Below are 24,195 nucleotides of genomic sequence, written 5' to 3' on the forward strand. Positions count from 1 at the left end.
AGGCAAATAGAATCCTCATTTGTATTAACAACATGAAGTTAAATGATTGGCAATAATTTCAAAACGTACAAGTATAATACATAAAAATCCTGTCATGTCTTTGGATGCCTCCTGACTTGGGTCAGTGGGAACACGTTTGTTACTGAGCCAGACTTGGGTCCAGGTTCTAAGCACATACCCAGACTAACACTTTGTGGTGCTCTCTCTCAGATGAGACATTCAACCAAGATCCTGTATGTCCTCTCAGTAGGCAGAAAAGGATCCACTGCACTATTTGTTAAAGAGCATAATGACTTCTCTCCAATATTTACCCATCAACAAACATCACTTAAAAAGATTATTTGGTCATTTATCTCATTCTGCTTTGAAGGACCTTCCTGTCGACAAATTGGCTGCCACAATTTCTATATTAGAACAATGATTACATTTGAAAATCAATTTAAATCAATCTTTAAAATAAATGGCAAGAATGCTTGTTATTTCTGTTTCTTCCAGAGGTGATTTTGTAACCTCTCAGCATGTGGCAAACACAACTTAGAAAACATTTGCATTTATATAGCATCTTCCCCGCCCTCAAGAGGTTTCAAAACACTTTACAGCCGATGAAGTTATTTTTGAACTGTAGTCACTGTTGTAATGTCTGCACCTTTAAGACCTGGCTGGCTGTAGGGATTCGCATTCTAATTAGTATTCTGTAACTTGATTTCTGTGATTCTGTGCACTGTTTGAGAGCACATTTCCACTCCATCTGACGAAGGAGCAGCGCTCCGAAAGCTTATGGGATTTGCTACCAAATAAACCTGTTGGACTTTAACCTGGTGTTGTGAGACTTCTTACTGTAATGAGGAGACGCAGCAGCCCACTTGCACACAGCAAGCTCCCACAAACAGCAGCATGACAACCAGATAATCTGTCTCTGTGATGCTATTTGAAATAAATATTGGCTTGGATAACCCTCCCCCCTACTGCTCTCTGAAATGGTGACATGGGATCTTTTATGTTCACCTTAGAAAATAGACAGGGGCTTGGCCTCAGGTTAGTGTCTCATCCAAAAGGTGGCATGTCAGTCAGTGCAACACTCCCTCAGTATTGCATTGGGGGGTCAGACTTGGTTTTTGTGCTCAGATCTTTGTGGTGGGACTTACATCTGCAACTTTGTTACTCAGAAGCTAATAACTGAGTCTGACAGAAGCTTTAAAAGCAAACTTTCCCTCCTCCCAATGTAACACCCACCTACTAATTTTATGCAACAAGTTCAGAGAGGTTTTCTGTGAGGAGTCCAAGAAGATGAAAAAAAGAGAACAAAACAGAACAAGCTAATGCTCCTTGGGTCTGGAGCACCTCAGGCCGCCTGATCCTTCCTACTGTCCTTCATAGTTTGGATGATACGTGGGTCATGCCAAGGGACTGCAGGAAGTTCTCCAGAGTGCTTTGGTATTCCAGAGGATGGTGCCGGAGATGCCCAGCATGACGGGATATCTTCCAGCTTTTCCCAGTTACCTGGATATCTTTCCCGCACCAATTTCGCAGCATGGCCTCCACTTCGTTGTAGTCGCTCAGTGGGTCATTCTCACTGTAGAATGTCAGAATGGGGGTATGGTATGGCGTTTCCTTGAATGCCTGGATGCTGGTTTGGTAGTGCCTGACTGTGTAACTTTTGAAAAACCAGAAGTAGAAAAGTGTGGCCCATTTGAAAAATGGCTGGAGGAAAGGGGGAACCAGCATCTGTGCAACGCCTGGAATACATTGAAAATAGATATATTAGCATTGCACTCATTATGTGTACATATCCAGAGACGTGTGTTTGCTGGTGAGACCAGAACATAAGTGTAAGGCAGTCGTCAATAAATCCAACATAGAATTCAGGAGAAACTTTATTACTCAGAGACCGGTGGGAATGTAGAACTCACTACTATATGGAGTAATTAAGGTGAATAGCATTGATATAGTTAAGGGGAGGCAAGAGACGTTATGAGGGAGAAACAAATAGAAGGTTATGCTGATAAGATTAACGGTACAGGGTGGGAGGAGATTCATGTGGTGGACAGCTATGATCATGGGGCAGTGAGTGAGTGTTTCTGTGCTGTATACCCCACTTCAGGTAGATTCCTCAGTGTAAAATTCTCTTTAATGTTCCTCCTAGTCAACACTTCCACTAACACTGCTGGCCAGAGTCAGATTAGGAACTCTTAGAGACCTCGGGCACCAAGAGATTTGGGAAACCCCTCTTTGCAGTCTCAGTGTTTGCATCAAAATGCAACAGGAGAATGAAGCATGGGCAATAAATGCTGGCTCCATCAGTAATCCCATGAACCAAGCAAACAAAAAACAAGCTGCTACCGTCTTGTCCCCTCCTGACAGTATTTTTGAATTGCAGAAGTTTTGATTTACTGGATTTACTGTGTAATATGAATATTAATATTCATAACAATAATATAAAAACAGCCATTCAAAGCTGTTTGTTCACCCATCTTGATTCCATGAGCCTTAAAACTCTTGCCAAACAAAAACCTATCAAACTGAGTTTTGAAATTTTCAATTGACCTCCAGTCCCAACAGCTTTTCTTGGAAAGAATTCCTGATTTCCTGATTACTGTCCATGCAAAGAAGTGATTCTTGACATTGCCCATGATGGCTGGTATGGTGCGTTTTACTGGGACTGCAGTTTTTAAATTGGTGTTCCTCTGCACTGGGCCCAAGGATCCCTCTGGCACCAAATTGAGCCGTGGTATTGATTTGTGGGCTGCAGTTGGCACCGAGTATCTCAGCCAAATGCCAGTCACAGCTCAGTGGGTAGCATTCCTGCCTTTGGGTCAGAGGATTGTGGGGTTCACCCTGACCCCAGAGGCCTGAGCACAGAATGTAAGCCAGCAGTTCCTGACCTCATGGCACACCTCTGTACTAAAAAGTGCCAAAATCTCTACCCTCATTGTCAGTGGTGGCAGGGTGTGAATGGCCAGAGAATTCCAGCCTCTGTCTTCTAACCTTCCTGGGAACTTTGTTTTTAACTTCTTCCTCTCCTCTCACCTGTTTTTAACTCCTCCCTCTCTCGCTTCTCCCAGGGTTTTCGCTTTTTGTGCGGGTGCATGGAACCTTTGTCTTCAGCTCCAAGTCCCGTTGGTTATGCTTGTGGGCCTGACCAACATAAAACATTTAAACCACACATGTGTAACTCTTTCCCAGCCGGCACATGCATGGGAGGCCCAAGATTCGTTGGGTCTTGGAGATTACGACCACAGAGCTGAAGACAAAGGTTAGTTTTAGTTTAATTTCATGAATATTGAATCTTTTTTCGCGGCACACGTGGGATTCCTGAAGAGTGGCAAACCTGTCGCCCCATTCATCCACCACCCCACCGACCCAATCAGGTTCTCTGGGCAGGAATCCGGTTATTATGCTAAACCCCTTGTTTAAATGTAATTAGCTGGCTTGAAGCCCGATTTGAAGTGTGATGCACCCTTCCCATACTCCAGTGGGAACTGCAGTGGGTGGACTTTGATTTGATTTATTATTGTCACATGTATTAGTATACAGTGAAAAGTATTGTTTCTTGCGCTATACAGACAAAGCATACCATTCATAGAGAAGGAAAGGAGAGAATCCAGAATGTAGTGTTACAGTCATAGCTAGAGTGTAGAGAAAGATCAGATTAATGCAAGGTAAGTCCATTCAAAAGACCAATGGCAGCTGTTCTTGAGTCGGTTGGTACATGACCTCAGGCTTTTGTATCTTTTTCCCAATGGAAGAAGGTGGAAGAGAGTATGGCCAGGGTGTGTGGGGTCCTTGATTATGGCTACTTTTCCATGGCAGCAGAAAGTGTAGACAGTATCAATGGATAGGAGACTGGTTTGTGTGATGGACTGGGCTTCATTCACGACCCTTTGTAGTTTCTTGCGGTCTTGGACAGAGCAGGAGCCATACCAAGCTGCGATACAACCAGAAAGAATGCTTTCTATGCTGCATCTGTAGAAGTTGGTGAGAGTTGTAGCAGACATGCCAAATTTCCTTAGTCTCCTGAGAAAGTAAAGGCGTTGGTGGGCTTTCTTTACTATAGCATCCGTGTGGAGGGAGCAGGATAGGTTGTTGGTGATCTGGGCACCTAAAAACTTGAAGCTCGCGAACATTTCTACTTTGTCCCCATTGATGTAGACAGGGGCATGTCCTCCTCTATGCTTCCTGAAGTCAATGACTATCTCCTTCATTCTGTTCACTTTGATGATGGACCTGCCAATCATGGACTTGGCACAATGGGCACTGAGGGGGGGGTTAAAGAGGTAAGTGCTCTGCTCAGGAGCCCCTCTGTCACTGCCAGGCTGTAGAGGGAGAGTCCCCCATGGGATCTGGGGGTTGGGGGGCTCAGACTGGACTGCCCCTTTTAGCCCTGGGAAACATGAAGGTCACTCCTGGCATGGTGATTTCATGCAGCTCTCTGATCAAAATCTTCATTCTCCTCTGTGGACTCTGAAAACTTTGAAGTGGCCTGGTCAATTTAATCTCCATGTACCCCATACCCTTCCCGCTCCCTACCCCCCCCCCCCCCCCCCCCCCCAGACACCTGGGAAGCCTCCAAATCACAGCAGCACTCCATTCTGCAGGAGGGATTCCCCTTTCTCGTTCCCAGAAGCTGCAAGTGTGAGAAGACCCCTTTAAAGGCCTCTGACTCACAGGAAAAGTAACTTTCACTGGGAGGGGATTCCCTTCCCTACAGCTGCTCACTCAGCCCCATTCTTTAAACACTGCATTTTTTTCAAGTCTCTTCGAAAGCTGAAATCCATTGCAGACCTTTGAAAATCTTTGTTTTCATTCAATTTAACTAGCCTTTGATTGACAGCTTAATGGTTTTTACAGAGGGGTGCTGGAGGTTTGGTTATTTATCTTGCACTTCACGGTTGAATGCATCTGAAGTACCTCCCACTGTTCCTGACCACAATGTTAATGAACATCCTTGCTCTGTTTGACAGCTGCAAACAACCTCAAAGCAGCTAAGTACTTTTAGTTCCTCTTTTATAATCACAAGGAGGTTGGGGGGTGGGGGGAGGGCGTGTACAGAGCCTGAGGGTTCCCTCTATCAGAGTGTTTGGTAGGTGTTGGGTTGGGGGAAATTGGATCACCCTCAAGTATGCGTGGTGTCGGGGGCGGGGGGGCGGGGTATGGTAACCTGTTCTCTCAGTGGTAGGTGGGTGAGGATGTTCCTCTGTGCTGAGGGATCGGGGGTGCTTGCCTGATCAGCAAAATTATGTAGAATTGCTGGAAATGAGTTATGAAAAAAACTATACTGAATTCTTTCATACTTTCATTTTCCAATGTTGAACCAACGTAAAACTTGTGGCACTCAAACAGGAGGGCATCTGATTTTTGGCAGTAACTCACGAGGTTTAATTTGTTTCTGTGTTAGTTTACCTGATTACACCTACCTGGGTGATGCTGATATTTCTAACTGTAGAACCAATGAATCTAGCAGGAACAAGAGGAAACATGAGCAATGTAATATTTTAAATGATGAGGGTGCCTCACCTTTCGCCATTAGTTCCACATCTCCTACAACCAGACTGTCAAAGATCTGGCCCCGAATCCTTGCCTTGAAGCCTGAGTTTGGTGGCGTGTCTCTCAGCGTGGCCCCAACGATCTGGGCAACGAGGAACCCTCCAATGGAGAATGCGTGAATGATGAGGGGGTGGGAGGACAAGGACTCACTGTGCAGCAAGTCCAACACCTCCGAGGCATAGGATAGGCCATACTGAGGCCACAGGAAGTGCAGGAGTTTACTTTCCACAGTCAGGATGTCAAAGCCGTACTGATAGTAAATCTGCCGATAGCGCTCCACAACATGGGGTTTGGCACCAAACCAAGGAAGGAGTAAGAGCAGTGGCCTAGGAGCATCGTCCACCATTTTGACACTGTTTCGGTAGAGCGTGATGGTGTTGGAGAGCCTTTTCACCATCATATTCTGAGGAGCAGATTCGGACAATGACATCCAACCAGCCTACTGATGGAGAGAGGGCCCGGCGTTGTGGGGAGACGGGTGGAGAAAATAGGAAAAGCAGCATTAAATTTGAGGACTTCCACGATACTGGCATACAATAATGTGGCACAAGGAGATCAACATTTAAATCCATTAAAACAATAAAAACGAGTTTTATTTGATTCTTCATCTTAATAACAGTGGGAGTTCGGGAGAGACAGCCTGAGACAAAAAAGGGACGGATTTTACATTTGTAAAAATAAATTCCTATAGATTGACCTCAAACATTAGATTTATGGAATAGAAATAATTATGACATCAGGTTATTAGCTATACTCTGATCACATTGATTTATCAGATTGTTTGTTTTAACTGCCTCTTAATAAATGATCTTCATTGAAATTCATTTTTAAATGTCACATATTGGTGTCTCGCTTTGATGAAAACTGGAGTGGAGTTGAATCATCCCAAAGAGAATATTGCGCTGATGCAATGTTAGTTCAGCTGTATCAACCACATGTCTTCTTTCAAATTATAAAACAATTCTAATGTCATTTACATCCACAGCCAGAGATTTTTAAACTCAACCACACACACACAGAAGCGCACATGCACACGTGCATACAGACATGCACACACATACACACACACACATATTCACATACATGCTCACCATCACATACACACCCACACATCTGTATAGGCAGGCCCACACACGTACAAGCACAGACACACAATCACACACACGCATGCATGCACACACACAGATGCACATGTGCACACACACGTGTGCACACACACATGCATGCACAGACACATACACCGTGAATGCTCTGACTTGCTGCAGTGTTATGCCAAAGGTAACCAACTACCGCTCTGCTCCATCCCCCAAGCGACCAATTTTTTTACATTTGAATCTATAAAGATTGGCGGCGCGATCTTATGACCTTGTCCCGCCCGTGTTTCGGTGAGGCAAGGCAGTAAGATTGGGTGAGAGGCGAGTAATCAGAAATGCACCCGGTTTCTTGCCTTCTCTGATCTTACTGGCCCTGTTCTTCTGGCGAAATTGGGGCAGTGAAGCCAATTTAAATATTGATGACATGCCCTAGCCGCGAGTGGGGTCTGGGATGGAACGTCTGCAGAAACCATCAAGCCTTTCCAGCGGACAGGTGGCAGGGTAACCCTGGTGACATCAGTGGGGTCGGGACCTCACGTGAATTCAGCAGGAGGCCAAAGCATTAGGGGCGATTCTCCTAGCCTGCTGCGCTGCTTTTGTAGCACAGTGGGCCGGGAGACTCAAGCGGAGGCTGTTTCCAGGCTCCCCCCAGCACGCCACGGCCTCCGCGTGCCTCCGGCAGCCAGGTTTCTGGCACTATCAGTTTGAGCCAGAAATCGGCGTGGAGCTGCATAATGTATGCAAATTCGAATTTAAATATATTTTGTATAGCATTAGCAGGCCCAGGACTGAAATCTCCGGGTCCGCTAGCCTCTCCCCCCTGCCAGGAGTATTTCACTCGTGGGGTTTACAGTAGCTCCCCACTTGCCGGGGCTCGACCCTGCTGGAGTGAAGGGGTCCATCGAGGCCTCACAGAGGGTCGCGGGCCAGGGGGTGCCCCCTGGGCATTGTCACCTTGGTAGTGTCAACCTTGGCCCCCTGGTACTGCCCAAGAGGCAAAGTGCCAATGCCCAGGGGGCACCCACTGGGCATTGGGCAGTGCCAAGGGGGATGGGTGATCGGTGCGGATGGGGGGGTCCGCTGCCATTCTGCATTTGAGCTGAGTGACAGAGGGATTGAAGCCAGCGATTGGGGCTGGCCATTGGGGTGGAGTGGTGGTCAGGTTGCTGGGGTGGGGGTGGGGTGGGGGGGTGACGGGACGGCGGGTCGGGACTGCCAGTGGGGGGAACAAAATCGGGAGATCAAAGCAGGCCAGGGGTGGGGGCGGGAGGGCCGGGGGTGGGGGCAGGAGGGCCGGGGTTGGCCCGGACATGTTCGGGGGGGGGGGGGGAATCGGAGGGGCAGCGATGCGGGGTCGTGGGGCTGGCCTGTGATGGAGCTATGCTGCTGGCCTCTCCAGTGGGAATAGGCCCTGCTCAGCGTGTTTCATGCTGAGGCACTCTGCAGTGCACAGAGTGTGGGAAATTGGGAATCCCATCCTGAATGGGATGCAGATGAAGATTCGATCAGAATCTTCCCCCTCATGCTCAATTCTCTGTCACGCCAGCAGCAACACAGGCTAGTCTGGAACAAACTGGTGTGCAAAAATCGGGACTTACCTCAAGTATGCATGGGACTGCCTCTGGAATTCAGGCTGGAAGTTGTGAAGTCACCAACCAATGATTTGACCACGGTCCCTAAATTTAACAACCAACTAATGATTTGACTACTGGATAAAAGCAAATTACTGCGGATGCTAGAATCTGAGACCGAAAGAGAAAATGCTGGAAAATGTCAGCAGGTCTGGCAGCATCTGTAAGGAGAGAAAAGAACTGATGTTTCGAGTCCAGATGACCCTTTGTCAAAGCTTAGACCACGGTCCCTAAATTTAACAACCAACTAATGATATGACCAGGGTCACTAAATTTAGCAATGTTCTGGTTATTGATCACTGTCTCCATGTGATTACATTTCAGGAAGACTCTATAATTTAAATACAATGGGTCAGCCACAGTCCATCTTATGTTGTTCTATTCAAATTGTCTCCCAGTTTAGAGCATGGCTGTGTTACTTGAAGGGGTTTGTTGGGGGTCTCTGAAATACCAGCTGGGGGTTAGAATCAACCCCTTTTACTGAATCGAAATGGCAGCGATGGGAGGTCATTCCTGATGCTGTCTCTCCTGTTGCCAAAAATGAGTTGAAAGTCTTCCGGTTTACAACATCTTTTCATCACGTTACTACTTCTCTTCTTTCCCCAGCAGCTTTATGTAATCCTTCCAAAACTCAGTTTAAACGCTTACTTACAACCCTGGAACAAACCCAACACATAAACATCCAGGCCGGGGATATGTGCCACACCCATGTTAAGATCAGCTATGGGTTGGATCACCAATGTCTGCACAGCTTGCTAACAGGTACCGACACTGAGAACAACCTTGGATAAGTACCTTGTTACACACGGCAGAACCTTCCCCTCACAGAGCGGTCTTTTCAGCTGAGCTGCACCATAGGAAGCTACACCTCCCTCCCCACCCCCAACAAAGGATATCCCCTAGTCCAGTGAGCATGTGTTTATCTCACTTCCCTTTCAACGTATCTGTGCTTTTCACCTCAACCACTCGCTGTGCTAGTGAGTTCCACATTCTAACCACTCTCTGGCTAAAGAGGTTTCTCCCCAATTCCCAACTGGATTTATTAGTGACTATTTTATATTTATGGCTCCAAGATCTGGTCTCATCTGCAAGTAGAAATATCTTCTCTATGTCCATCCACAGTCCAAAGATGAGAAGGTTAGGCTGATTGACCATATAAAATTGCCCCTTAGTGTCAGGGGGACTAGCAGGGTAAATACGTTGAGGTTACGGGAATAGGGCCTGGGTGGGATTGTTGTCAGTGCAGACTCGAAGGGTCGAATGGCCTCCTTCAGCATTGTAGGGATTCTATCAAACGCTTTTACAATCTTAAAGACCACTACCAGGCCACCCTCAGTCTTTCCTTATTTTCTTGGCTCTCATTCACTCATCCCTCCATCCTCTATATCAAATTCATCCGAATCCCAGTGCCAGTTTCCAGGATCTGTTCCTCAGCTCAGTTCCATATCTGGTTTTTGTTTGCAGAAGTCTCAAACACTCACTTCCTGTCTCTGTAAAGACTGCACCATTTCATGAAGGGAAATGAAGTCAGCGTTGTCCAGAGTTGCCATAGCGGCTTACTCTGGCTAACTAAAAGGGGAACTGTCGATATCGGCAGTCCCAGATTTAATCTCTGGCCTGTTTTAAGTTAACACTGTGTTGATAGCAGAGCTCCTGGGCCTGGGAGTAGGGCTGTGAGAGGGGCGGCACAGTGGTTAGCATTCTGCCTCACAGTGCCAGGGACCCGGTTTCAATTCCGACCTTGGGTGTCTGTCTGTGTGGAGTTTGCATTTTCTCCCCGTGTCTGTCCGGATGCTCCAGTTTCCTCCCACAGTCCAAAGGTATGCAAGTTAGGTAGATTGGCCATGCTAAAATTGCCTCTTGATGTCAGGGGGGTTAGCAGCATATGTACGTGCGGCTTTGGGAATAGGGCCTGAGTGGGATTGTTGTCGGCGCAGGCTTGGTCTGAATGGGCTCTTTCTGCACTGTAGGGATTCTATGAAATTGCCAGCAGTCAGCTCTCTCTCCCTCTCTCAAAAAAATGCAGAGTGGTTACTTTCATGAACTTGCCAGAATCCCAGTGCAATGGAAACCAATGACATCCCAGCGTGATTCATGGGGAAAAACATGGAGATCAATGAACTGCCTTCACTGACAAATGATGAGTATTCCTCCAACAACCAACAATCACATGGCATAATCTCATCAATTCTGAAATGATCCCTCGTGCTAATTAATATTTTGCTGTTCCACTCTGATCTACATTGCTTCCCATTTCAGCAGAATCTGGTTCTAAAACTCTCATCCTGTTTTCAAATCTATCCAGGGCCTCATCCCTCTCTACCTCCAGCCCCACAGTCCTCTGAGATCTCTGCGCTCCTCCAATTCAGGCCTTTTGCGGAACCCTGCCTTTCACTGATCCATCATTCACCTGCCTTGTCCTTAATTTCTGGAATTCCCCTCCTCCATATCTCCAGCTTCTTTGACCAAGATTTTGGGAATACAGGGGGTTCAGTGGCAAAGTCTATCTGACAATTCTCCCACGCAATGCCTTGAGATGTTTTAAATGCAAGTTGTTGTTGTGTATGGTCCCCTGTCAGGATGGATTCCCCATTGAACATCTGCTTAATCTCTCCTGGGGTTGGGAGTTCTCCCTAGTAACCTGGCAGACATTCACCCCCTCACCAGATGATCAAATAAATTATATCTGCTCATGTATCTCACTGCTGTTTATGGGAGCTTGCTGTATGCAAAGGGGCTGCTTGATTTCTTACATAGTAACCAATTAATTATATTTAATGACATAAAGTGCTTTGGGCTACATAAATGAAAGTTTCTTCTTAATAGTAACTAGTTACAATGGACCATAGGCATTTCTTTCCTTTAGACAGATCACATGTTATATTTGGCTTAAGGGGCACTACTCCTCAAACATGTAGCAAGGCGAGAAGGCAAGCCTCCATGAACTACCCAGTGGGTCCAGGGATTGAACCCAGCATGCTGCATCACACTGTAGCCATCTATCCAACTAAGTTAGCCAATCCCCAAGCTACAAGTTAGCATGCAAGAAATAATACTTTTCACTGTATGCTAATACATGTGACAATAATAAATCAAATCAAATCTGCATCAGGCAGATAGACCTACTGGGCCATATCCAGGGCTGTTAACAGTTCAGGGGATGAGAAATGGCAGAAGATATCGGGTGCAGTGTCTAATTTGTCAGGAATAAGACAGACCTGCTCTTTAGAAGGGAGAATCCTAATCAGCACCAGCAAGGCAGGAAGGGAAGGGAAATAGCTACACAAGGAACAGAACTGCTGAGCATCTTATCACCAACCTTCCAACCAAACACTCCTTCCAGGAGAAACAGTGATTAACATGGACTTCTTTCAACTTTGTATCCTCTATTCACTGCTCATAATACATTCTCCTGAAAACCTCTGCTCAGTTCCCAAAGTGTGACACTGAGTCACTTGTCCTTTTCACTCCCTGCCTGGATCCTGCTCTGATTTCCCTGTCATTGGTGTCCTATTCTCTGTCAATAAAGCTCAAAGTAGCTCAAGAAACAGCATTTTGACTCGGCACTTTGCAACCTTTCAGATTCAACACTGAGTTCAATAATTTCAATTAGGAACTCCTGTCCTCCTAACTTTGGGCATTGGCTGCTGGTGTTGAATCTGCTGTTGCCTTTACACCTCCTCTGAACCCATCTTTTGTTCCTTCACCTCTCTCATTTCCATCTCCTTTTGTCCTGCGCCATCGCCCCATCTGCCATTGAAATCACTCCATCTTCCACCTTTTGTTCATTTCTCCTGTCCCCTGTCTTTCAGGTTTATTTGGAATCATGAGCTTTTGGAGCACTGTTCCTTCATTGCCACTCACCTGACGAAGGAGCAGCGCTCCGAAAGTTCGTGATTCCAAATAAACCTGTTGGATTTTAACCTGGTGTTGTGAGACTTCTTACTGTGCCCACCCCAGTCCAATGCCAGGATCTCCACATCATCCCTATCTCTCGACTCAGTTAAAACCTGTTGGATGGAATTTTCTGCTCCTGACAGTGGTGGGAACTGTGGCAGCAGGGACAGGAATATCTCTCAAAAATCAATTTCCCACTGATGGGAAGTCAGTTTGGGAGTTTGTGCTCCCCACTTCGATGGTTGGTTAAAGTTCGGTCGACTTTTCCATGGTTCCATACTGGGGAGCATATTTACATTCATATCCCATGAATCCTCATTAAAAGACACACTTGCTGGAATCACGTTCCCCCTCAAAATTAAATGTCCCATCAGTGGATAATCAGAACTGTCTGCCTCACAACTGTATACAAGTCATACGCCTGACGAACTTCATTTCATCAATGACTCTGAGGTACGTAGACATTGTTTTCACCTACCTTTAATACCAGTACTGCGATATTTTGGTGTTTCTCGGATTCTGCACCAAGGTCGGTGCCCATGAGGTAACACCAGAGAGAAGGGAGGAAAATGGAGATATGACTTAGGATGGGCTAATGAAACATGGGAATGAAGGGGGGGGGGGAAGACAGAGTTACAACTGAACAGTGGGGGACAAAGGAACAGAGTGCAGCGATGAAAGCGTGAATTGGGGCAAGAGTTATAAGATTGTCCAAGGAAGTGTCAGCCATTGTCCTGGGACTGAGGCCACATTGTCTGGGGAGATGGAGCAGATTACACTGCTTCTGAGGGGGAAGAGAGCAGACTGTTCTGCAGTTTCTACAGAGTCAGCTCATATCTCAAGATCAGCAAAACACAGTGCCACAGATACTTTACTTCTCTTGAGTTATGCAAGCTCATATTTGCCACATTCTCAATGGGAATTTGATGCGACATGGGCTTGGAGACCATGCAATGCCAGTTGCTCTTAGGGTTACAGTAGCACTGAATCTTTTTGCTAGTGGATTCTTCCAAAGCTCCACTGGAGACCTCTGTGGCATTCTCCAGTACTCACAATCAGTGACACATAAATGTATAAGGAAGGTGACCAATGTCCTTTTCAATACAGCCCACCATTATGTGCAGTTCCACAGGGATGAAGCAAGCCAGGCTGCCAGAGCTGTGCCAATTTGCTGCAATCTCAGGCTTTTTGCAAGTGCAGGGTGCCATCGACTGCACACATGTGGCTTTGAGAGCTCCCTTGAAGCGGCCTGTGTGATTCATTAATTGAAAAGGATTTCACTCTTTCATTGTCTAGATGATCGGTCATCACAGAAGGCAGATAATACATGTTTGTGCTAGATACCCAGGGAGTTCTCACAATTCTCTTGAGTCACTCACAGGTGCCACACAGCTTTGAGTGCCCTCAGCGCTTAGAGGGTTGACTTCAGTATTCTGCATCGCTATTGTTTGCTGCACCCTGTATAGCCTAACGCTGCCAATGGGGATGAGTTGCCACAGGGAGAGATGGAGGAGTTACATTTCTCCTCAGAAGAGGGGGACAGTGAAGGGAATTTCGAGAAGGGCGGCGAATCAGACAAGCCAGATGAGGAAGCCATTGCATGTGCACAACGTGGACGATGTGCCCATGACAACCTCATAGTGACAAGATCCCAGGAGGGATTAAATGAAGACGAGCTGATACAAGCTCTGTTCTCCTGATGCCTTGATGCAGCAGAGACAATAAAACCTCTGCTGTTATCCTCAGTATTTCACAAAAAGGTCAGCAATCTCAAAATAAGACCAGAGGAAGGGAGAATCTCATTGGGACTCAAAACGTTAACTCTGTTTCTGTCTCCACAGATGCTGCCAGACTGATTGTGTTTTTCCAGCATTTCCTGTTTTTATTAGAGATTTGCAGCATCCGCAGTATTTTGCTTTGATAGGAGGTTCACTTACCCCAATGGAGCAGGTGAGAACTTTCATTCTTTTCCTGCACTGCAGGGTGGTCCTTTTCTGTTTTAAATGGGGGCCCAATATCATCAGAACAATCTGCTACTGGAACCCCATGCTCATCATGATTGGGTAGTGGGTGACCAGGTCATGGTTAGGAGTTACACCTGAGTAGGATCTTTTGGACCCTTATACACTGGTCCATAGAACACAGTGGACAACACCAGTCCAATGGTCTATGCAATCCAACTTCCCCGCATGCTGAAAGTGGTTCCACATCAGCCATTGCAAGTTGTATGACCCAACGAGGGCAGGTAAAAGTAAATGGAAGGTACGTTCACAGGGTAGTGAGGAGGCTCCTGTGGATGTAGAAACCATAGGCAAGACAGCCAACCCAGCCATCCTACAGCCCGGGATGGTTTGTTGCCACTGTAAAGCAATCCAAGGACTTCATCAGACTTCACCTGACAAAGGAGCAGAGCTCCGAAAGCTTGTGATTTCAAATAAACCTGCTTGACTATAGCCTAGTGTCGTGTCACCTCTCATCATGTGAATCATAGAATCCCTACAGTGCAGCTGGAGACCATTTGGCCCATCGCGCCTGCACTGACAACAATCCCACTCAGGTCCTATCCCCATAACCCCACGTATTTACCCTGCTGATCCCCTGACACTTGGGTCAATTTAGCATGGCCAATCAACCTAACCCGCACATCATTGGAGTGTGGGAGGAAGCTGGAGCACCCAGAGGAAACCCATGCACACATGGGGAGAACATACAAACTCCACACAGACCATTACCTGAGACCGGAATTGAACCAAGGTCCCTGGCGCTGTGAGGCAGCAGTGCCAACCACTGTGCCACCATGATTAGTTTTGATTCTCTTCATATGTTGATGTCTGTAATGAAACGTTGATCAAAATTCCTGTTTCATTCTCTGAGCAATGAAGATGTCACAACCATGGGAAATTGTGATTAACTGATAATTTCACCAGTTAACCCAAAACTCACTGAACTGTTTAAAAGGGACATTTTTTTAAAAGATAAGAAAAGATACTGACTAAAATGGCTGCCATGAGTCACCTGATGGCTGGGATTATAAGTGGAACTTTCCTGTTAATTTACTATTACACTCCTGACACAATTGCTCTGAGCATATCACACCTGGGCATGTCAATGCCCACTTCAACAAAGAACTATCAAGACAATGCGGAACTGCTATCCAACCAGGATATACAACCAACAGGCACTCAAACCCTCTGTGGAAAATGAAAGATTCTCATCTCCTGTTGGTTTCTACTATTTGGAAATGTGTCAAAAGCTTCTGATATGAAACACCAAAAAATATGATTGAAATGTGAATGGTGACAGCATTCATGTGAATGGTGGTAATAATTCCTTTGGAAAATAGCAGGACTTTCAAACAACTGTTTATCGAGCAGAAACAGAGGAAAGTGAAAGAATTGCTCATGGAGTGGTAAGGAATCACTCCTTCTCAAATTAAGATAACTCCTATTTATACAGAGTAAAGATCAAAAAATCAGGCAATAGATAGTGAATGTTCATCGAGACACCTTCAGAGAGATTTTGGAAATAGACTCCAGCAGAGAAACACCCAAGACCTACCAACGAACTGAGATCTTGTAAGAATTGCAACATCTTGTATATCTACCTGCCCCAAGGGACCAGATAACTTCAATTATAGAATCCCTACAGTGCAGAAGGAGGCCGTTTGGCCCATCGAGTCTGTACCAACTCTCCGAAGGAGCATCTTTGCCAGGCTCACCCCTCTGCCCTATCCGTGTAGCCCCACACATTTACCCCATTAATCCCGCTAACCTTCACATCTTGGGACACTAAGGGTCAATTTAGCATGGCCAGTCCACCTAACCCGCACATCTTTGGACTGTGGGAGGAAACCTGAGCACCCGGAGGAAACCCACGCAGACACAGGGAGAACATGCAGACTCCACACAGACAGCGACCCAAGGCTGGAATTGACCCCGGGTCCCTGGCACTGTGAGGCAGTAGTGCTAACCACTCATATTGGTCGTAATGTTTACACCTCAAAGACAAGCAGAAGACTTCTAAACGTATGTTCATTTAAAGTTTAATTTGGACTCCAACTTTCTTTCCCTGTGATACTTGTCTGTATGTGTGACATCACGTCTTTCATTATTTTTTCCCAGGTCTGATGGCTCATAAACTTGCTCATTGATTGACTCATCATTGTTCACTGCATAGGTAGTAAAAAATACATGTGGATTTGACAAAGGGAAAAACAAGAAAAAACATTTGTTGTGAGCAACTGAGAGGCAGAATAGAGAGAGTCAGTTCACCCCTCTTCACCTGGTCAAAACAACACGCAGACAGACACACATGCTGACAGATACATACACACACATAGATACATACAAGCATCTAGGACAGGATTTTGCTCTGGGCTTTGTGACCATGTTGGGACCAAGTGCGGGTCCCAAGCTGGCACTTGCTAGGAACCGGAATGGGATGGAGATAGTTTGCAGGGGGTGCGCTGCCAATTGGTCTTTTCAACGCTCGCTGTTGCATAAAGGATAGTGGGCTGACTCTCAATGCTGTCAGTCCAAGCAGCAACTTAGAACGATTCCAGCCCCACTGGAGCACTGCTGAGTCAGGCAGGAGACCTTGAGGAAGTCCTAAAATGGGGAGTGTATGAATTTAAACTATAAATTCAGAGCACCAAGCCAGCGAGCCCTCTCTTTGGGGAAGTCAAGTTACCGGCTCTGGTGGTCCCTCAACCCAGCTGCAGGAGGCCTCCTCCATTGAGGTGGTGGTTTTCCCTTGGGGCGGGTGGTCTGTTGGCAAAATGCCAACATGCCATGATTGGGGCTGTACTTAGTTAAATTGGTTTCCCACCTACACTTAACAACCACATCTTGGCCTGCCTCTGGGAACCTCTCAGGCAGTGGAAGTATCATAGAATCCTACAGTGCAGAAGGAGGACATTTGGCCCATTGAGTCTGCACTGACTGCATTCCCACCCATGCCCTATCCCCATAACCCCATGCATTTACCCTAGTTAGTTCCCCTGACATTAAGGGGCAATTTAGCATGGCCAATCCACCTAACCCGCACATCTTTGGACATATCTGGGAGTGGACTCAATCTGGCTTTTTTTTATTCATTTGTGGGACATGGGCATTGCTGACTAACCAGGATTTATTGCCGATCTCTATTTGCCCTTAGGGGGTGTGGTGAACCATAGATGGTTACCACTATGGGTACTGAACCATAGATGGTTAGCACTATGGTTACTTGTACATATGTTACTGTTGTTACTGTTGGGGTTAGGGTTGGGGTGTTCTACCTGTTGGTATTGTTCTGTGGTACACTCCAGTTGGCTCCGCCTACCTGTAGGAGTATAAAGGTCACTGCACTGCCTAGTGACCCTTTAGTCTGGGATTGTATTGTTATGATGTGGAGATGCCGGCGTTGGACTGGGGTAAGCACAGTAAGAAGTCTCACAACACCAGGTTAAAGTCCAACAGGTTTATTTGGTAGCAAATACCATAAGCTTTCGGAGCGCTGCTCCTTCGTCAGATGGAGTGGAAATCTGTTCTCCAACAGTGCACAGACACAGAAATCAAGTTACAGAATACTAATTAGAATGCAAATCTCTACAGCCAGCCAGGTCTTAAAAGGTACAGATAATGTGGGTGGAGGGAACATTAAAGTCATTTTAGAGTCATTTAATGTTCCCTCCACCCACATTATCTGTACCTTTTAAGACCTGGCTGGCTGTAGAGATTTGCATTCTAATTAGTATTCTGTAACTTGATTTCTGTGTCTGTGCACTGTTGGAGAACAGATTTCCACTCCATCTGACGAAGGAGCAGTGCTCCGAAAGCTTATGGTATTTGCTACCAAATAAACCTGTTGGACTTTAACCTGGTGTTGTGAGACTTCTTATTGTATTGTTAAGCAGTATGCTCCATTCTTGTTACTAATAAAAGCCTTTATTTCCTGGGTACGATCCAGCCTCCCGAGTGATTTAATCGCGCATCAGGGGGCTGTTGAGAATCAACCACATTGCTGTGGCTCAGGAGTCACATGTAGACCAGACCAGGTAAGGATGGCAGATTTGCTTCTCTAAAGTAGACTAGTGATTTGCATTTATATCACAGATTTCACAACCAGCAGAGGTTTAGAGTCATTAAAATACTTGGGAGGTTGATGCGCGTCAATCAAGCACGAGGTACAAGGCTTCAGCGATTGAAGGCTTTTATTGACAAACAATGGAACTATCTAAACACGAGTACACCATTCCAGACTGGAGGGGTCCCGCCTGAGCAGAGGGTCTTATACTTCTCCCAGGAGGCGGGGCCCGACCGGGATGTGCCATAACAGCATCCACCACAGGTATATTAATCCCACAGTGTAAACACCCTAGCCCAACAACAACATTATAACAACCCCACAGTGTCAACACCCTAACCCAACAGTACCATTGGAATAACCCCACAGTGGTAACCAACGATGGTTCACCACATTCACCCCTCCTTTGAAAACAAAGGCCGGCGGGGTGCGAAAACAGATTACATATATACAAAAAAAATCTACAAGTCCAGACGGTCTGGAGGACCGCACTGTCGCTGTGATCTCCTCAACACCGGTTGTGACACCGGAGCAGGTGCTTGCGGTGGCGTTCTCTCCAAAACAGCGTCCGGCTGTCCCCTCGAGGACTCACGGGCCGGTTGACCCTGGTGAAGCGGTGGTGCAGGGGATCCCGGTACCTTCTGTGGTGGCGCCGATCTCCGAGTCTCAGGCAAGCTGTACATGGGAGTATAACTGTTATGCACTGGTCCCGGTGCTGACCGCGCCACGTCCGGGGAAGAAATAAGTGATAGGGGATTCGTGACAGGGGGTATGGGAGCGACAGGAGTTGCTACGTCCCCTGCGGGCGCCAGGTCTCGAATCGAGACCGTGTCCTCTCGCCCGTCAGGATATGCCACATAGGCATACTGAGGGTTGGCGTGGAGGAGTTGGACCGGTTCGACCAAGGGGTCGGACTTGCGGGCCCTTACATGTCGCCGCAGAAGGACGGGTCCTGGGTACGTCAACCAGGCTGGTAAGGAGATCCCCGAGGACGACTTCCGAGGGAATGAGAACATCCTCTCGTGGGGAGTAGCATTGGTTGCCGTACACAGGAGGGAGCGAATGGAATGAAGCGCATTTGGAAGGACCTCCTGCCAACGGGAGACTGGAAGGCCCCTGGACTTCAGCGCCAATAGGACAGCCTTCCAGACTGTAGCATTCTCTCTCTCCACCTGTCCGTTGCCCCTAGGGTTGTAACTCGTGGTTCTACTAGAGGCAATCCCGTATGAGAGCAGGAATTGCCTCAAGTCGTTACTCATGAACGACGAGCCCCTGTCGCTATGTATGTAGCAGGGGTACCCGAACAGGGTAAAAAGATCACGGAATGCCTTGATCACCGTGGCAGTCGACGTGTCCGCACAGGGGACAACAAACGGGAACCGGGAGTATTCATCTATGATATTGAGAAAGTACACATTCCGGTCCGTTGAGGGAAGGGGGCCCTTAAAATCCACACTCAGCCTCTCGAAGGGGCGAGTGGCCTTGACCAATTGTGCCCGGTCAGGTCGGTAAAAGTGCGGTTTGCATTCCGCGCAAATCCGACAGCTTCTCGTTACTGACCTGACATCCTCCACCGAGTAGGGCAGGTTGCGGGCTTTTATGAAGTGGTAGAGCCGAGTGACCCCAGGATGGCACAGGTCATTATGGAGGGCGTTCAAGCGGTCCTCCTGCATGGTAGCGCATGTTCCGCACGAGAGGGCATCCGAGGGCTCATTGAGTTTCCCTGGACGATACATAATATCGTAATTATAGGTGGAGAGCTCAATTCTCCACCGCAAGATCTTGTCATTCTTGATCTTGCCCCTCTGCGTATTACTGAACATAAACGCCACGGATCGCTGATCCGTGATCAGGGTGAACCGCTTCCCCGCCAGGTAATGGCGCCAGTGTCTGATGGCCTCCACAATAGCCTGGGCCTCCTTCTCCACCGCTGAATGCCGAATTTCGGGACCTTGAAGGGTGCGGGAAAAAAACGCGACGGGCCTGCCTGCCTGGTTTAGTGTGGCGGCCAGGGCGAAATCTGATGCATCACTTTCCACCTGAAAAGGGATGGATTCATCCACCGCGTGCATCGTGGCTTTCGCAATGTCGCTTTTCAAAGCCTTGAAGGCCAATTGGGCCTCCGGCGTGAGTGGGAAAGTCGTGGACTTGATGAGCGGACGGGCTTTGTCCGCGTAGTTGGGGACCCACTGCGCATAATAAGAGAAGAAGCCGAGGCATCTCCTCAGTGCTTTTGCGCTAGCGGGCAAGGGAAGTTCAGTAAGGGGGCGCATACGGTCTGGATCAGGGCCGATGACCCCGTTTTCCACCACGTATCCCAGGATAGCTAACCTGCGCGTACGGAATACACACTTCTCCCTGTTATAGGTCAGATTCAGGTGAGATGCAGTGCGCAAAAAGTTCTGGAGGTTTGTGTCATGGTCCTGCTGGTCATGGCCGCAGATGGTGACATTATCCAGGTACGGGAAGGTAGCCCGCAACCTGTTCTGGTCCACCATTCGGTCCATAGCACGCTGGAAGACTGAGACCCCATTGGTGACACCAAATGGAACCCTAAGAAACTGATACAGACGACCATCCGCCTCAAAAGCCGTGTATTGTCGGTCCTCTGGGCGGATGGGGAGTTGGTGGTAGGCGGACTTAAGGTCTATGGTGGAGAACACCCGGTACTGCGCAATCTGATTGACCATATCAGATATGCGCGGGAGAGGATACGCATCCAGCTGCGTATAACGATTAATGGTCTGACTGTAGTCGATGACCATCCGGGGTTTGTTCCCGCTTTTAACCACCACGACCTGTGCTCTCCACGGACTAGCGCTGGGCTGTATGATCTCTTCTTTGAGGAGCCGCTGAACCTCAGATCTGATAAAGATCCAGTCTTCAGCGCTGTAACGCCTACTTTTAGTAGCGATGGGCTTGCAGCCTGGTACCAGATTCTTAAATAAAGAGGGTGTGGTGATCTTTAGTGTGGAAAGATTGCATGCGGGGCGCTTTGGACGATTTGGAGGCTGCGGCTGATTCCCTACTGCCAGCGAAGGGAGTGGCCCACCGTACTGTAGGATCACACTCTTCATGTGGACCATAAAGTTTAGTCCGAGGAGAATTGGCGCGCAAAGATGCGGCAACACAAGGAGCCTGTATCGCTCGTAAATTGTGCCTTGCACCTCCAGAGTTACCACACAACGTCCTTGGATCGGTACAGACCGGGACCGTGATGCCATAGAAATTGTCTGTTTGGCAGGTAGAACCCGGAGTCCACACCTCTTTGCAGTGTCAGGGTGAATAAAACTCTCGGTGCTCCCACTGTCAAACAGACAATACACAGTACGACCATTTACCTTGATGTTCATCATTGAACAGTCAAGCCTGTGATGCTTTGCCTGATCCAGGGTGATCGACGCCACCGTTGGCCCTTGGACGTCACTGCAGGCAGCCGAGGTTGATGCTGAGGACCCCTGCTGGTCGCTCCTGGTCGTCGTCGACCAAGATGGCCGCCCCCATGAATCGCACGTGGGTGAGGGCGCCAAGCGTAGCGACTCCTGGTGGTCATCCTCCTCCTCCGCCAGCCACAATGGCGTCGTCCTGGGTTCGCACGTGGTCGGACCTCGTGGGTACTGCGACGCCGATGGAGATTGTCTCCGTTCTGGAGGGTCACAGGCTGCACTGCCGTTCTTGGGCTTCGATCTGCAGACTTTCACGTAGTGCCCCTTTTTACCGCACTGACTGCAGATCACCGTTTTAGCTGGACACTGTTGCCGTGGATGCTTGGCTCCTCCGCAAAAATAGCACCGCGGGCCGCCTGGAGCTGCCGCCGTCGTCGGGTCGATATGGGAGCGTGAGCCCGTGGGGCGAGGAGGGATTTGTGCCTGCTCCTGCCACGTTGTCTCCACGTGGTCTTCGGGGTACAGAGCCAAGCTTTTCGACGCTGCCTCCAGCATCTCAGCCATCTCCATCGCTTGGGTCAGGTTGAGATTCCCTTTCTCCAACAGCTTGAGCCGGATGTACGAAGACCCTACCCCTGCCACAAACGCATCTCGGGCGAGGTCGTACATGTACTGCTCAGCCGACACAGCTTTGCAGTCGCAGCCCCTGGCAAGCTGCAAGAGCTCATTGGCGTAGTCCTCCATGGTTTCGCCCGACTGCCGACGTCGTGTAGTGAGGAGGTAACGAGCGTGAATCTCGTTGGGTGGTCTCGTGTATCGCTTTTTCAAGAGCTCGATGGCCCTCGGGTAAGTGGTGGCCGCACGAATCGCGAGGTAGACCGTGTCGCTTACCCTCGCATGGAGGACCTGGAGTCTGTCGTTGTCCGTAGTAACTGCTGCAGAGGCTGCCAGGTAGTCCTCGAAACACTTCAGCCAGTGGTCGAAGGTGTTAGAGGCGCCGACCGCACGTGGGTCCAGTGTCAGACGCCCTGGTTTCAGCATTTGCTCCATACTCTCTTTACTATTGAGAGTTTCGTGTTTGTCAATAAAATTGATGCGCGACAATCAAGCACGAGGTACAAGGCTTCAGCGATTGAAGGCTTTTATTGACAAACAATGGAACTATCTAAACACGAGTACACCATTCCAGACTGGAGGGGTCCCGCCTGAGCAGAGGGTCTTATACCTCTCCCAGGAGGCGGGGCCCGACCGGGATGTGCCATAACAGCATCCACCACAGGTATATTAATCCCACAGTGTAAACACCCTAGCCCAACAACAACATTATAACAACCCCACAGTGTCAACACCCTAACCCAACAGTAACATTGGAATAACCCCAGCGTGGTAACCAACGATGGTTCACCACAGAGGTGCAGTCCTTATTGTAAGAAATACTGCAGCTAATTTGCATACAGCAAATACACGGAAACAACGTTACGACAGACAATCATACAGAACAGGAAAAGGTCATTGACTGCCAAGTTAAGACAGTAAGTTGAGACGGTGATACCTGACACTGGAGGTGAGAATGAACCGAAGAGTTCGACTGGTGAGAAGAGTTGAAAAGGTGTCCCTGTTGCAGGAAATACTGCAGCTAATTTGCATACAGAAAATCCACACAAAGAGCGTTGCGACAGACAATCATACAGTACAGGAAAAGGTATCATACAGAACAGGAAAAGGCATCATACAGAACAGGAATGGACACAAGTCCATCAATTGACTGCCAAGTTAAGACAGTAAATTGAGACGGTGATACCTGACACTGGAAGTGAGAATGAACCGAAGAGTTCGACCGGTAAGAAGAACTGAAAAGGTAACCACTTACTCAGTTTGGCAGCGGACAGTTGTGGAAATTAGAGGCAGTGCTTAATTTGTTCAAAGGGTGGGTGGAGACTGAAGCAAGCTAGGGAGCGTCTGTAAAATCCTTACACTTTACACAGAGGCTGGTTCTTACGGTTCCAAATAACTCAACATTGAAAGATAAAGAAAAAGAAGAATGGAAAGCAACAGCACATACACGCAAACAGCAGACACTGCCTAATTCCAGTGTTTGGAGAGGCTATTTTTACGTCAATTACTTGAAGGGCTTGCATTCATACAGTGCCTTCCTTAACTTCGAAACCATTTCCAGCCGACAAAATACTTTCAATGTGCAGTCACTCAGGGGCCTCGGTTTAATCTCTCACCAGAAGATAGCACATGTGACAATGCAGCATTCACTCAGTACTGAACTGAATGGGTTACCCTGGATCATGTTCTCACTTTGCTGGAGTGGGACTTGAACCCATGAACTTCTGACCCAAAGTAGGATTTTTCTAGAGTCGTAGGGAATTATTTTATCATTTTGATTCTAAGTGCTGGGCGGACTTGAAACTGGGAGTGTTTCAGATCCGACTTTTAGATCCGTTTTCAGGCGCCCCCATACGCACCCTGCCTGAAAAAATATCAGCGATTCCGAATCGCGCTGCACAAGCCTGTGGGTGGAGCTTAACACGCCCGAAATCCCGCAGCTCCGATTGGCGCCTCCAACTG

The 24,195-nt window shown here is 47.8% G+C and overlaps 1 protein-coding gene across 6 annotated transcripts; it reads right to left on the minus strand.

Annotated features, from left to right (window-relative positions):
* LOC144508027 (transmembrane protein 53-A) lies at window positions 1-23,540 on the minus strand. Of its 6 annotated transcripts, none has more exons than XM_078235744.1 (4): window positions 9,065-9,214; window positions 8,237-8,430; window positions 5,515-5,986; window positions 1-1,736 (listed from the first exon to the last, which is right to left on the minus strand). In XM_078235744.1, exons 3-4 carry the CDS (start codon window positions 5,972-5,974, stop codon window positions 1,372-1,374), a joined length of 825 nt encoding a protein of 274 aa, XP_078091870.1. In that variant the 5' UTR covers window positions 5,975-5,986; window positions 8,237-8,430; window positions 9,065-9,214; the 3' UTR covers window positions 1-1,371. The 6 variants fall into 6 exon arrangements, with proteins under 6 accessions (XP_078091870.1, XP_078091872.1, XP_078091871.1 ...); XM_078235746.1 differs by having other exon boundaries at window positions 5,515-5,983; window positions 9,065-9,147; XM_078235745.1 differs by lacking the exons at window positions 8,237-8,430; window positions 9,065-9,214 and adding an exon at window positions 23,489-23,540.
* Between the last annotated feature and the right edge of the window lie 655 nt (window positions 23,541-24,195).

The sequence above is a fragment of the Mustelus asterias genome, chromosome 19 (assembly GCF_964213995.1).
Source record: "Mustelus asterias chromosome 19, sMusAst1.hap1.1, whole genome shotgun sequence".
In the NCBI taxonomy this organism is placed as follows: Eukaryota; Metazoa; Chordata; class Chondrichthyes; order Carcharhiniformes; family Triakidae; genus Mustelus; species Mustelus asterias.

Bases quoted from the DNA above. Each gene is read 5' to 3' on its own strand.
- LOC144508027 (XM_078235745.1), bottom strand. From the start codon at position 5,974: ATGTCATTGTCCGAATCTGCTCCTCAGAATATGATGGTGAAAAGGCTC. The intron at 1,737-5,514 runs GTGAGGCACCCT...AATGTATTCCAG, and splicing joins TGTGGAACTAATGGCGAAAG to GCGTTGCACAGATGCTGGTT.